General features: G+C 43.8%; 1 protein-coding gene across 4 annotated transcripts in view; it reads right to left on the bottom strand.

Moving 5' to 3' along the window:
• The window catches only part of gabbr2 (gamma-aminobutyric acid (GABA) B receptor, 2), an 811,906-nt gene that overhangs the window by 197,840 nt on the left and 601,305 nt on the right, over positions 1-12,761 (bottom strand). For all 4 annotated transcript variants that reach the window (XM_069913637.1, XM_069913635.1, XM_069913636.1 and 1 more), the window contains exons 9-10: positions 9,353-9,433; positions 8,353-8,503 (exon numbers count right to left, since the gene is read on the bottom strand). In XM_069913637.1, the coding sequence (XP_069769738.1) occupies positions 8,353-8,503; positions 9,353-9,433 (232 nt within the window). The remainder of the gene's footprint in view (positions 1-8,352; positions 8,504-9,352; positions 9,434-12,761) is intronic.

The following is a 12,761-nucleotide window of genomic DNA, read 5'->3' as shown; positions in this document are numbered from 1 at the left end:
AATAGAAAGTCTGTTGCAACTGCTCTGCCATTCAGTAAGATCATGGCACATCTGGCTGTAGACTTAGCTCCACCCACCTGCCTATTTCCCACCACCATTTATTCCCCGACAAAGCAAAAATCTACCTCCGGTGTCTTAAATAGATTTAATGAGGCAGCCTCTACTGCTTGCTTGGACAGAGACGTCCATTGGTTCACTATTCTCTAGAAAAAGCAGTTGCTCCTCATTTCTATCCTAACAGCTGTGAAATTAAGCAGAGGTCAGTGGAAGATTATATTATCATACATTTCTGAAGAAGACTTGCACAGTATTAGTTATGTTTTATGTAGCATAATTAAACTTAGTGCAATGCTATTACTGCGTCAGTGACCTGGGTTAAAATCGGGTGCTATCTGTAAGTGTTAGTATGTTCTCCTGCTGTCTGCATGGGTTTCAACTGGGTGCTCCATTTTCCTCCCACCCATCAAAATATATGATATTGTAGGTGAATTGGGTTTAATTGGGCTGCACGAGCATGTGGGCCAATTTTAAATTTAAATTACATAACAGATTTCCAAATGATTGATCCTTTATAACCTTTCATTCAAAGTTTATGCACATTCAATAACAGGAATGTGCATAAATTTAAAAATATCTTGCTTAGAACATAAGAAATAGCTGAAACAGAGCATCTGACATTTGGAACCTGCTCTGCTATTTAATACGATCATCGCTGATCTGGCCACGGAGTCAGCTCCATCAACAAGCCTTTTATCACAATCCTTAATTACCCTATTATGCAAATATCGATCAGTGTTTGAAACATTAAATGAGGCAGCCTCTATTGCTTCCTTGGGCAGGGAGTTCCGCAGATTCACCAAAATGAAACAATAGTCTGCAGACCCTGCGATTTCCATAGTTTCAGAGCGTCTGCAGACTTTCTTGTTTCACAAAGGCCAGACTGGAAAAAAATGGCAGTGCAGCAAGAGCTGCTATAACACCAGCACTGCTCCTGGTGTGGATCCACGGGAAGCAGGGAGCCGAGACACAGCACTCCCTCGCTGGATCCAACCACCAGTCTGACTGCTCTCTGCTTGGCACAGGATTTAAATGGCCCAGTGAAGGAGCTGACAGTGGTTTATTTTAAAATCCTGCAAACATGGGGGTCTGGGCCCAAGATGATGGTACCTTTGATCATCAGTGGCCACAAGGGGGTTAAAGGCAGAGGACTGGCACCAGAAAACAGGGAGACCACACCCCAATTTAGAAGGAAAAGCAAAAGAGAAGTTTGTGGAATGGGATGGTGACCATGGCAGCAGAGCAGTGAGGCTCTCTGAAGCTGAAGGCGGCACAGGCTGAGGTTAAGGGACTCGTAGCTGGTTGTGAACTGCCGGAGACAAGCTTGAGATGGCTGAAGGGGTACCAGGTATCAGAACCGGCATGCGTGAGGGTGCCGAGGTTGCTAGAAGCTTCCTAATCATGTCAGACGTTTGGATCTGGAGCTCGGGTTCCTGATAGTTTGGACTGAAGGCTGTGTGGCTGCCAAAGTGCTGGAGGCAAATCCATGGACACTCCGTGTCTCTGCAGGGACTCTCATTTGCTACACTTTCTGCTGACAGTGAAATTTCATGCCGTATCACATTTTCTGTTTTACTTCAAGACAATAAAATAATTGTGAATCTTGAATTCGACTGCTCCACTGCAAAATCTCTGAGGGATGCCTACCCTAAAGAAGTTCTCTTCACAGCACGCACAGATTCATTACTCTCTGGGAAAAGCAGTTCTACCTCAATGAAGGAAATAGAATACTAATGGAAGACCTTCCTCAGAAATTAAAGACTCAAGAGATTGCAGATGCTGGAAATAAATAATTTGTGGAGGATACCTCAGTAAATATATTTAAGACAAGGTTGGATAGATTTTTACATTGTAGATGAATTAAAAGATATGGGGAAAAGGCAGGTAGATTAAGGTGAGCTGATCATCAGATCAGCCATGAATGGTGGAGCGGGCTCGATGGGCCAGATGGCCTACTCCTGCTCCCATTTCTTATGTTCTTATGTAAATAAAACACTGCTGGAGGAACTCAATTTAAAGAGCAACGTCAACCTGAAACATCAACAATTTCTTTCCCCACACAATTGTGGCGCAACCCACTGAGTTCCTTCAGCATTTTGTTTCATTGGTTTTCATTTTACCTCAGAAAACGCCTTTGAGTTTGAATTAATTGTTCAGTTACATTTCAGCAGCTTATTCTTTATATACTTTTCCAAACTGATTTTTTCAGAAATAATGAACTCCTCTTCAAAATTTTCTATCTCAAACTTGTGCGCACCCAAATTGTAAAAGAAAATAAAGGTATTTTCATTTGATTTGAATGAATCACATTTGGTCCGACATTCCTTCTTATTTAAGTTGCTAACATTGACAGATACTTGACTCAGAGATTCAAGACGTTTTCCTTGCAAATCATCAACGAGTGATAGCTGTGTTGCATAACAATCAAACAATAGAGCTCCCTACATTTGGATGAAACACCAAATTAATTCTCATAGGTATTTTGGAACAGGCAACTGCAAAGGCCAGTTATGAGAACGGTCATCCAGTCAGATCACACTCAGAGTATTGTGTGCATTCCTGGTTGGCACGATGCAAGATGGTTTTGATTGTACTTGAGCGCAGAGTCACCTGGAGGCTGTGTTGATTGGAAGGGCTATATATGGGAAAAGATTGCACAGGCTGGGGTTGTTTTCCCTGGAGCAAAAGAGACCGAGAGGGTGACCTGATAGTGCTGTTCAAGGTTATTGGAGGCATTGGAAGTGTTGATTATCAAAATCTTTAATTTCATTATGGGGTATTAAAAACAAGAAAGCTTATGTGTTAAGTGAGTGTTAAAGGGGGCCCCCGAGGCACAAGTATTTTTTTTTAAACACAGAGGAATTTATATCTGGAATACGCTGCAACAGGCAGTGGTGGAATCAGATACCATCATTATTTTTAAGAGGAATTTATGCTGTATCGGAATAGTCAAGGCATAAAGGGAAAGGGTCTATGGTAGCAAGTAGGATTGATTAGTGTAGATGTGCAAAATGATCTAAATGGACTTGGTGGACCAAAGGGGCAGAATGGTGCTGCACAACTCAAAACATGAGAACATTATTAAATACGATATTAATTCGCAGTTTAAATCTTTAGTGATCAGTTGACTCATTTGTTCCAATGATATAATTTGATATATAAAGACTTCCTAAGCATGTTAATTCTTCAGCATGAAATCTATCCAGCTCAAGTTTCATGGATAGCGTGGTAAACAACTATATGTACATATTTATCTGTGTGGGCACACCCGATTGGTCAACTGTACCTGAGGCTCCTCCCACAGGCTCTTGAATAAAGGTGACTGTCCCTCGGGTCCTTCCTCAGTTTGGGACCGTCGACCATCAGGAGTGTGCCTTCAGTCTATTGCGAATAGAAGCCTATCAGTTTTGCTCATCTTCAGTCTTTTGGAGAAATTGATGGTGTATCAATTTTATTCGCAATAGTCTTGACAAAGGAGCACATCCTGATGCCAGAGAAACTGGAAATCAACCCTCAATCACCAACTTTGAACTCTGGCTGCGCTGTTTCAAAGTGTTCCTGCAGGCATCATCAGCCATCATTTAGTCAGAGAACAACAAATTACAGTACTGCACTCCAGAGTCGGGCTCCTGGCATACTTGATGATCAGGGACGCTGTGTTGTATCCAGAGGCAATGGACATATTGAAAGGCCAGTACCTGAGAAAGGTCAGTTAAGTCTATGCCAGACACCTCCTAGTGACCTGAAAGCAGCAACTCAGGGAGTCAAATGCCGAGTACCTCCGGACCTGCGAACCCTTGGACGGGCCTGTGAATGCAAGTACACAGAGTACATGGAGGACCTGATTAGAGATGGCTATGTCGCAGGCATCAAGTCCAATTACATCCGCCAGATACTAGAGCAAGGTGAGCTCAGTCTGTGGAGGGCGGCCGAATTGACAGGCACACTGGTGTTGGTCCTTCAGAACATGGAGACCTACTCAACCGACAATGTAACTACCTCGTGGTTGCCCCGACCACTGCCAACTTGGGATGTGCTGCCACTGTCATGTTCCGCCAGCAATCCAACCACGGAAGCTGTACTTGGTGAGCGCCTAACACCGCCATCGCCATGTTCCACCAGCGACCCGACCACAGCTACTGTACTCCGCGAGCAACCGAAGTGCTATTTCTGCGGCCTGAGCAAGCACCCAAGGAGAACTGCTTAGAGAAAGATGTGGTCTGCGTCAGCTATTGGAAGAAAGGGCACTATGCTAAGGTGTGCAGATCAAAACCACCCCTCCCTAGCAGCATCCTGTGTGAGCCCCCACCTTGGATGCCGCCATCTCTGATGGCTCCCCGGCAAGTCGTGGGGGCTAGCCATCTTGGGCACCATCTCCGAGACCTGGCAGTGCCATCTTGGGTGCCATCTTCGAGATCCAGCAGCATGGTGTGCGGGGCATAGGGGCTGCCACCTTGGATGCTGTCGTCTCCCGACTCAACACTTGAACTCCCTGACACATTGACAAGCAGAGATCTGACACTCAACCAGGGCAGTCCCCATCAACTCGCCAGATCGATGATGGACATTCAGGTAAATGGCCACATGACAAGTTGCCTGTTCGATAGTGGGAGCATGGAGTATTTCATCCACCCTGACATGGTGCAGCACTACTCCATCATGGTAAGGCCAGTAAGCCAAAAATTCTCCTTGGCCTCAAGGTCACATACGGCAAATGTCCAAGGCCACTATGTAGCGATTCTAACTGTGAGGGGCACAGACTATAAAAACTTTAAACTTCTGGTGATGCCATAGCTCTGTGCTGCTTTGCTCCTGGGACTCGACTTTCAATGTCACCTTAAAAGCATGACTATTGAGTATGATGGGCCCCTCTTCTGTAAGCAGTAGTTTTAAAATCGCCCATTGCGCTCCACCGACCTTTCAGCCCCCTCCCCCACAGCCAACAATCTGATCGCCCATCGCGCACAAACTGCACCCTCTTCACCATCAATGTTCATTAACTTCAGTCCCGACTGTAAACCCGTCGTCACCAAAAGTAGCCAGTACAGTGCTGGGGACAGGACCTTCACTGGGGTGGGGGAAGTGCAGCGATTCTTCATCGAGGGGATCATTGAACCCAGCACCAGTGGTGGTAGTGGGAAATGGGGAGAAAAGCAGGATGGTCATTGACTACAGTCATACCATTAATAGGTGCATACCCGCTTTCCCACATATCCAATATGGTTAACCAAATCGCACAGTATCGTGTCTTCTCTATCATCGACCTAAAATCTGCATACCATTAGCTCCCTATCCACCTGGAGGATCGCCAGTATGCTGGGTTCGAGGCAGACAGATGCCACTAATCATTTCCTGAGAGTACCCTTCGGCGTCACCAATGGGGTCTCAGTCTTCCAACAGGAAATGGATCGCATAGTCGATCAGTACCAGCTGCAGGCCACATTCCTGTATCTCGACAATTTCACCATCTGCGGTCACAAATTGCAGGACCATGACACCAATCTTCAAAAATTTTCCTCTACACCACCAAGCTCTTTAACCTCACATACAATAAGGCTAACTGTGTATTTCGCACAACCTTCTTGCCATCCTTGTCTCTGCTGTTGAGAACGGAGTCATTGGTCTCAACCCTGACAGCTTGCGCCTGCTTCTGGAACTCCTCCTCCCCTACAGCCTTAAGGTGCCTGGACATTTTCTCTTATTATGCCCAGAGGGTCCCCAACCATGTGGACAAGCCCCACCCCTTCGTTAAATCTTCCTCTTTTCCCCTAACCACAGAGGCCCGTGCTGCCTTCAGCTGCAAAAAGGCGACATTGCCAAAGCCATGATGCACTCTGTTAATTAATCCATCCGTTCCAGGTGGAGAGTATTGTGTCAGTCTTCACTCTGGCTGTCGCACTTAACCAGGTGGGCAGACCTGTCACTTTCTTTTCCCGCACCCTCCAGGGCACCAAACTTCAACACTCCTCTGTCGAGAAGGATGCCCAAGGTATTGTCAAAGCGGTACAGTACTGGAGACACTACCTTGCCAGGAACGGTTAACCTTGCTAACCGACCAATGTGCAGTTGCGTTCTGGTCAATAAATAGCAGCGATGTAAAATCAAGAATGACAAGATATTGTAGTGGAGAATTGAACTTTCCACCTACAATTACGATATCTTGTACTGGCCCAGGAAACTCAATGAGCCCTTAGATGTCCTATCCCATGGAACCTGTAGCAGTGCACAAATCGACTGCTTTCAAGCTCTTCTCAATGATCTCTGCAACCCTGGAGTCACCAGGATCTTCTACTTCGTCAAAGCCCACAACCTGCCTTATGCTATTGAAGAGATCAGGTCGATGATCAAAAACTGCCAGGTCTACACTGAGTTCAAACCACACTTCTACCAGCCAGATAGAGCACAGTTGATAAAGGCCACCTGCCCCTTTGAACACCTGAGTGTTGATTGCAAAGCACCCCTCCCCCTTCTTGGACTGCAATATGATTTCCTCTGTCATTAATGAGTACACGCATTTTCTGTTCACCACTCCCTACCCCGACATGACAGCTGCAACAGTCATCAAGGCCCAACAGAGTCTTCACTCTCTTTGGCTTCCCCAGGAAGTGCAGAGGCGATTCACCAGGCTGATACCTGGAATGGCAGGAATGACTTAAGAGGAAAGATTGCGCAAATTGGGATTGTACTCGCTGGAGTTTAGAAGATTGAGAGGGGATCTCATAGAGACATATAAAATTCTGGCAGGACTGGACAGAATGGATGCAGATGGGATGTTTCCAATGATGGGAAAATCCAGAACCCGGGGCCATGGTTTGAGGATAATAGGCAAACCATTTAGGACCGAGATAAGGAGGAACTTCTTTACCCAGAGGGTGGTGAATCTGTGGAATTCATTGCCACAGAGGGCAGTAGAGGCAGGTTCATTAAATATATTTAAGAGGGAATTAGATATATTTCTTCAGTATAAGGGTATTAAAGGGAGAGAAGGCGGGGAGGGGGTACTGAATTTTAAGATCAGCCATGATCTCGTTGAATGGCGGAGCAGGCTCGAAGGGTCGAATGACCTACTCCTGCTCCTATCTTCTATGTTTTCTATGTTTTCTATATTCATAGCGAATGGGGCCCTAATTTATGGGTGATGACATTGCCATGAGCAGGACTACCAGCTATAACACACCCGGAGGAATGGGCAGGTGGAAAGAGAGAATGATTCTGTCTGGAAAGCTGTCCTCCTAGCCCTGCACCCCTGTTGGCAATCGGTCCTTCTTGAGGTGCTCCACTCCATCAGATCCCTTCTATATACAGCCACCACTGTCACACCACATGAATGTAGGTTTTCCTTTCCCAGGAAATCAGTGACGTGGACCACACTGCTAGCATGGCTGACATCTCCAGGGCTGGTCCTACTCCAAAAATATGTGAGGAGTCACAAGTCCGACCCACTGGCATATCCTGATGGGCATGTAGACTCTGTCTCCGTTAAGCACTTGGTGCCTTCATAGACTCCGGAGACTACCACTGATCATCCCACACCCCTCGCACCTCTTGCCACTCACAATGCACCAGGGTCACGGCACACTACACAAGCCCTAACAAATGATACACCAGACTCATCACTGCACACCCACCAGCTCAACGCCAACGACAGCATACAGGTGCCCCAGACCATCCAGGACCCCATCACTGTGCTGCACTAACAGCCAGTGCTACAACAATCACAGTGGGAAACCAAACCACCCGAAAGATTTAAATTGTAATTGTATCATCAACACTTCACCCTGCCAGACTCTAAAAACAAGGGGTGAATGGAGTAAATCATCGTATGTATATATTTATCTGCCTGGGGACACCCATTTGCCGACTGTAACTATGGCTCCTCCCACAGTCTCCTGAATAAAGGTGATTGTACCTCAGCCCCCTTTTCAGTTCAGGACAGTCGACCAGCAAGGATGTGCCTCCATTCTGTGGTGAATAAAAGCCTGCCTGTTTTCACAACATCAGTCTTTTGAGTCATTGATGGTTCTTAGTTCGATACCATGGCAAATATGTGGATTAGGATCTGAATAAAATTAACCCAATAAGCCTCAGGATATAATGAAAGTTTAGACAAATTTTTTTTAAAAACTCAGATCTATTTCACAAATAAATTCCTCAATTCGTACAAAGAGAATGAATTCTCTGAGCAACATTTGGAGTTTTATGATGTTATCTGAGCCCCTTAGGGTTGTTAATCCCTCGTAATTTCTCTCAACAAGTATTGAGCTGTTAAATCAAAAGTTAAGATAAAAACCTTACTTCTGATTTCGATTTTTGATGTTGAAGAAGAGAAAAGCACTGGACATGAACATTCCTAGAACAGTTAAAGTAGAAAGGATGCTGTAGAGTGGCAGTGAAATCTTGCGCAGTTGTGGCTGGACGATGGTCCGATCCTTTGGAGGCTCAACACCTGAAACCAGGAACAAAAACTTGAACTTAAAATGACATAGTGCCTCATTGCTACTTCAACTAAAACACTGAAGCTGGTCTATTATATATTTTGAATAAAGAAGCAAATTAGAAACAAAATGATCATTGACCTGCCAGTGTGGTAAATCATACAACATGAATCAGCATCAACTCCACCTATTCAACACTAGAGTGACAAAGTGAGAGCCTAGAATTAATTGTTCGATAATCTTTCAAAGGTTTAGAATTCAAGTTCCTTTAAAAACAAATACACACCATGGAGATGACAAAACGATCGTTGGTTGTCACCACTCGACAGGCTGTGTGTTTGCCTGCACTCCACTGAACAATAATTGATTTATTCCATGTACTTTGTTGTGTAAGTGGCACTGTGAGCACAGTGATGGCCAAGGACTCGCAGCAGCCATGAGGGGTAGCTAACTGTGTCATTGATGCATCTTAAGGCACAAAGGCCCACTTCAAAAATGCTCAGCTGAACGTTACATAAGAGGAGGATCAGAACTGGAAGGAACTAATAGAGTTCAGTTAAAGACAGCATCGATGCAATTTTCAAAGACTTTTAACAGGGTATATTGCAAGAGGTTTTCTGCAAAATATAAAGTAATTGGTGTGAGGAAATTTAGCTGAATTAAAAAGCAATTTTGCTTCTGGTCAAGAAACAGAGGGTGACTGAGCATATTAGATTTGAATTAGAAATGGAGAACCCAATGGGTTATAGCTTGGCTGGCTTTTAGAGCCCAGGCTGGATTATATAATAAGCAGGCAAATATCTGGATTTTGGAGCAGAATTATAAACCCTAATCTTTTTTCACATTTAAACATATCCTACCTTGAAATCTGAGAGTGTTGTTAATCAACTCCAGGGAGTCTGCTACAGCATTATATTCCCCAACTTTAACTTCCACTTCATCTGGTAAGACAAAAAGGTGACAGAACATTCAAATACTTCTGTGAGGAGATGATAGGAATGTCAATGAGGATTGCACGGACTTTTATTTTGGTTAATAACGGGTGACTAATGTTTTAAGGCTGCTGCTTCATCAACCACAATGACATGTTTAACAAATCATCTGTCAAGACTCATTCTACCAGCCAAGAAAACTCCATGGAATAAACAGTCACACTCTGCTAAATACTGAATCTGAAAGTCAGTTCGACTCCTTGCTCACAAGATTACCCATAAAACCTTGGTGTTATCTTTTCTTTCCAGCCACAAACAGCAAAGAGGCCTGAAGAGAGCGGGCCTCTATCCTCAGAAACCCACAGCACCCATTGGGGGGGGAAAGGTCCAGGAGCCTGAAGACGAGCACTCAGCGGCCCAAGGACAGCTTCTTCTCTGCTGCCATCAGATTCCTGAATGAACAATGAACCACAGATGCTACCTGACTTTGACTTTTTCTTCCACTAACTTTTATTTATTTTCAAGGTGGTCTTTTTTAAATCTGATGCCGCTACAAAACAACAAACCACAGAAAACGGAGTGCAAGACCCGAAAAGTGCAAAACACCAATAGCAGAAATGTTGCATTTCTCTGTACTTGTTCAATAACTCATTTTTGAAATTACTTATTCCTGAGATATCCAGTCCCACATGCAAATCCTTGGTTCTGTTGGATTAAAAATGTAAACCAATTACAAAATGAAGTGATTCCACTTTCCTACATTTGGAGTAGAAATTATTTCTTATTATCTCATCAGGTTCATTAATATTCCCATCAGTATCACTCAATCAAATTCTGAGTTCATTTCCAGATAGTTTCCTCCTTGACTAATTTAGTTCTCTTTTTTTTAAATCGGTCTGCGGATCCCTCCCTGAGTGACATAGGATACATGTATTTTGTTATAATATGTCATCAAATGCCTCAAGTCAAACAATGAAGTAAATTATATTGCAGATAGTTTAATTTTATTATGCTACATGTCCAAATTTTATGACCAAGTGTTTCCACTTAAGATGCACTAAGACCAAGTTTTGGGCATTATTGTGAAGTTGTTCCTCTAATTATGATCTCTAACTCTTCTCTGATACTCAACTCTACCCCTTCTTGATCTCTTTGTCACCATTCAGAAGACAAGCTATTGACTGCCATTTTATGCAAAACCACCAACTCCTACAGCTACCTCAATTGCACCTCCACCGACTCCTTTAAGGATATCATTTCTCCCAGTTTCTCTGCCTCTGCTACATCTGCTCTCAAAGATTAGGCCTTCCATTCCAGGATATCTGAAATCTCCTCCTTTTTCAAAGAACATGGCTTCTGCTCCACTATGATCAATAGAGCCATCTTCTGCATTTTTTCGGCCTTTGAGTTTCACCCTCACTTCCCTTCCCACCAACAAAAGAGGGACAGGGTTCCTCTTGTCCTCCCCTTTCATCACCACTCCTTCCAAATTCAGAAAATTCATCTCTTCTGCAATTTGCAACTAGACCCCCAACACCAGAAATATCTACCCCACTTCATCTTTTTCAGTCTTGTGCAGGGATTGATCCCTCCAGCCCTCTCGCTTCACATCTCTGTGATACTCGCCCCACAATCATAGGAGGTGTAACACTTACTGTTACACCTCCTCCCTCACTACCATTCAAGGACCTAAATAGCTATTCCAAGTGAGGCAAAGATTCACATGCACCTCTTCTAACCTTTTCTCTTGCATTTAGTGCTCACAGTGCAGCGTCCTCTGTTTCGGTGATACCAAGTGCAGTATTTGGGGCTGTTTTTCAGAGTATTACATTCTGTCCACAGTGGCCTTTCCAAGCTGCCAGTTGAATGCCATTTCAACCCTGACATTATATCACCATTATTACTTTCTCTGCTTACCAGATTCCAGCAGAGGTAGCCTTTGTTTCTACTTGTAAGCTTCTACCTGTCACCAGCTTCACCTTCCTCCTTCTGACCCCCTTTTTTCTCTTGCCTTTCTCCCATTGCCCTTTGACCAACCCCTCCTTCCATGCCCTCATTACACTGGCTATTTCTCTTCTGCATTCTCCGTCTTGATGAAGTCACAACTGAAATGTTGGGCACACACTTTCTTCCAGTTACACTGCTTGGCCTGCTGAGCTCTTCCAGCAGATAAATTTTTGCTCTCATGTGTTTAACTAGATAGCTGACACTCAGTGAAGGATGAGTTTATGATAATAGTGTTTTGTTAATGAACTGGAGGAAATGGCTTTGATTCCTGAGATGATGGTGTGAGTCTCTGAGAAAAGTCACTTGGGACTACACACATTAGAGATAAGAAGAATAAAAGGGGATCTTGTGCAAACAAAAGAGTAGACAAGAGAGAAGTAGAGACCAGAACTGGACTGGAAGCCTCAATGTTTGGAGAAGTAGATTTAAAACAAAGATGAAGAGGGCAGTTTACTCTAATGTCCATTAAGGGTCAAAGTAAGTTTCAATTAACTGCTAAAGTGTGATTTCATCAGTTGCCTTCAATATAGTGAAATACTGCACAGAAACTCATTTAAAAAAGTGTGAACTCTGGAATTTTCAACTCCATGGAGATGCAGAGACTAGAACATTAGAAATATTTAGAATGGAGATTAAGGGATTGAGAGATTAAGGGATCTGACACAGAGAAGAACGAGGCCTGAGTTGATCTGCCATGATCATAGAAAGTCCAGGTAGATTTGAAGGCCCAGATCACCCTCTCTTGCTCAAAATTTCACCTGTCCTTGATAACATCAACATCATCAAATTTCTTTTTCAGCTTTGTCAGTTGGCAGCTCTCTTCTTAAGGATAGGATCTATGTGTATTTGGAGAAGAACAGTCTACTAAAGGATATTCAGCATGGCTTTGTGAAGAGAAAAACATGCCTCATGAGTTTAATTGAAATTTTTTTGGAGTAGGTAACAAAATAAATTGATGAGGGGAAGGCAGTAGATGTGGTCTACATGGATTTTAGCAAAGCATTTAACAAGGTCCCCCATGAGAGATTTATCCAGAAAGTCATGAGACATGGGATCAGTGGAACCTTGGGTGTATGGATTAAAAAATTGGTGTGTAGGAAGAAAGCAGAGAGTAGTAATGGAAGGCAAGTATTCTGCCCTGGAGGTTGGTGACTAATGGAGTTCCACAGGGATCTGTTCTGTGACTTCTGCTCTGTGATTTTTATTAATGGCCTGGAATAAAGAGACGGAAGGATGGGTCAGTAAGTTTGTGGATGACAAGTAAGGTTGTAGGAGTTGTGGTTTGCCTATTAGATGCTGGGATTCATTAATAGGGGAATTGAATTCAGGT

Source organism: Narcine bancroftii, chromosome 1 (assembly GCF_036971445.1).
Source record: "Narcine bancroftii isolate sNarBan1 chromosome 1, sNarBan1.hap1, whole genome shotgun sequence".
NCBI classification, from domain to species: domain Eukaryota; kingdom Metazoa; phylum Chordata; class Chondrichthyes; order Torpediniformes; family Narcinidae; genus Narcine; species Narcine bancroftii.
Note: the sequence above shows the minus strand (reverse complement) of the source record. Positions and strands in the feature narration are given on the sequence as shown.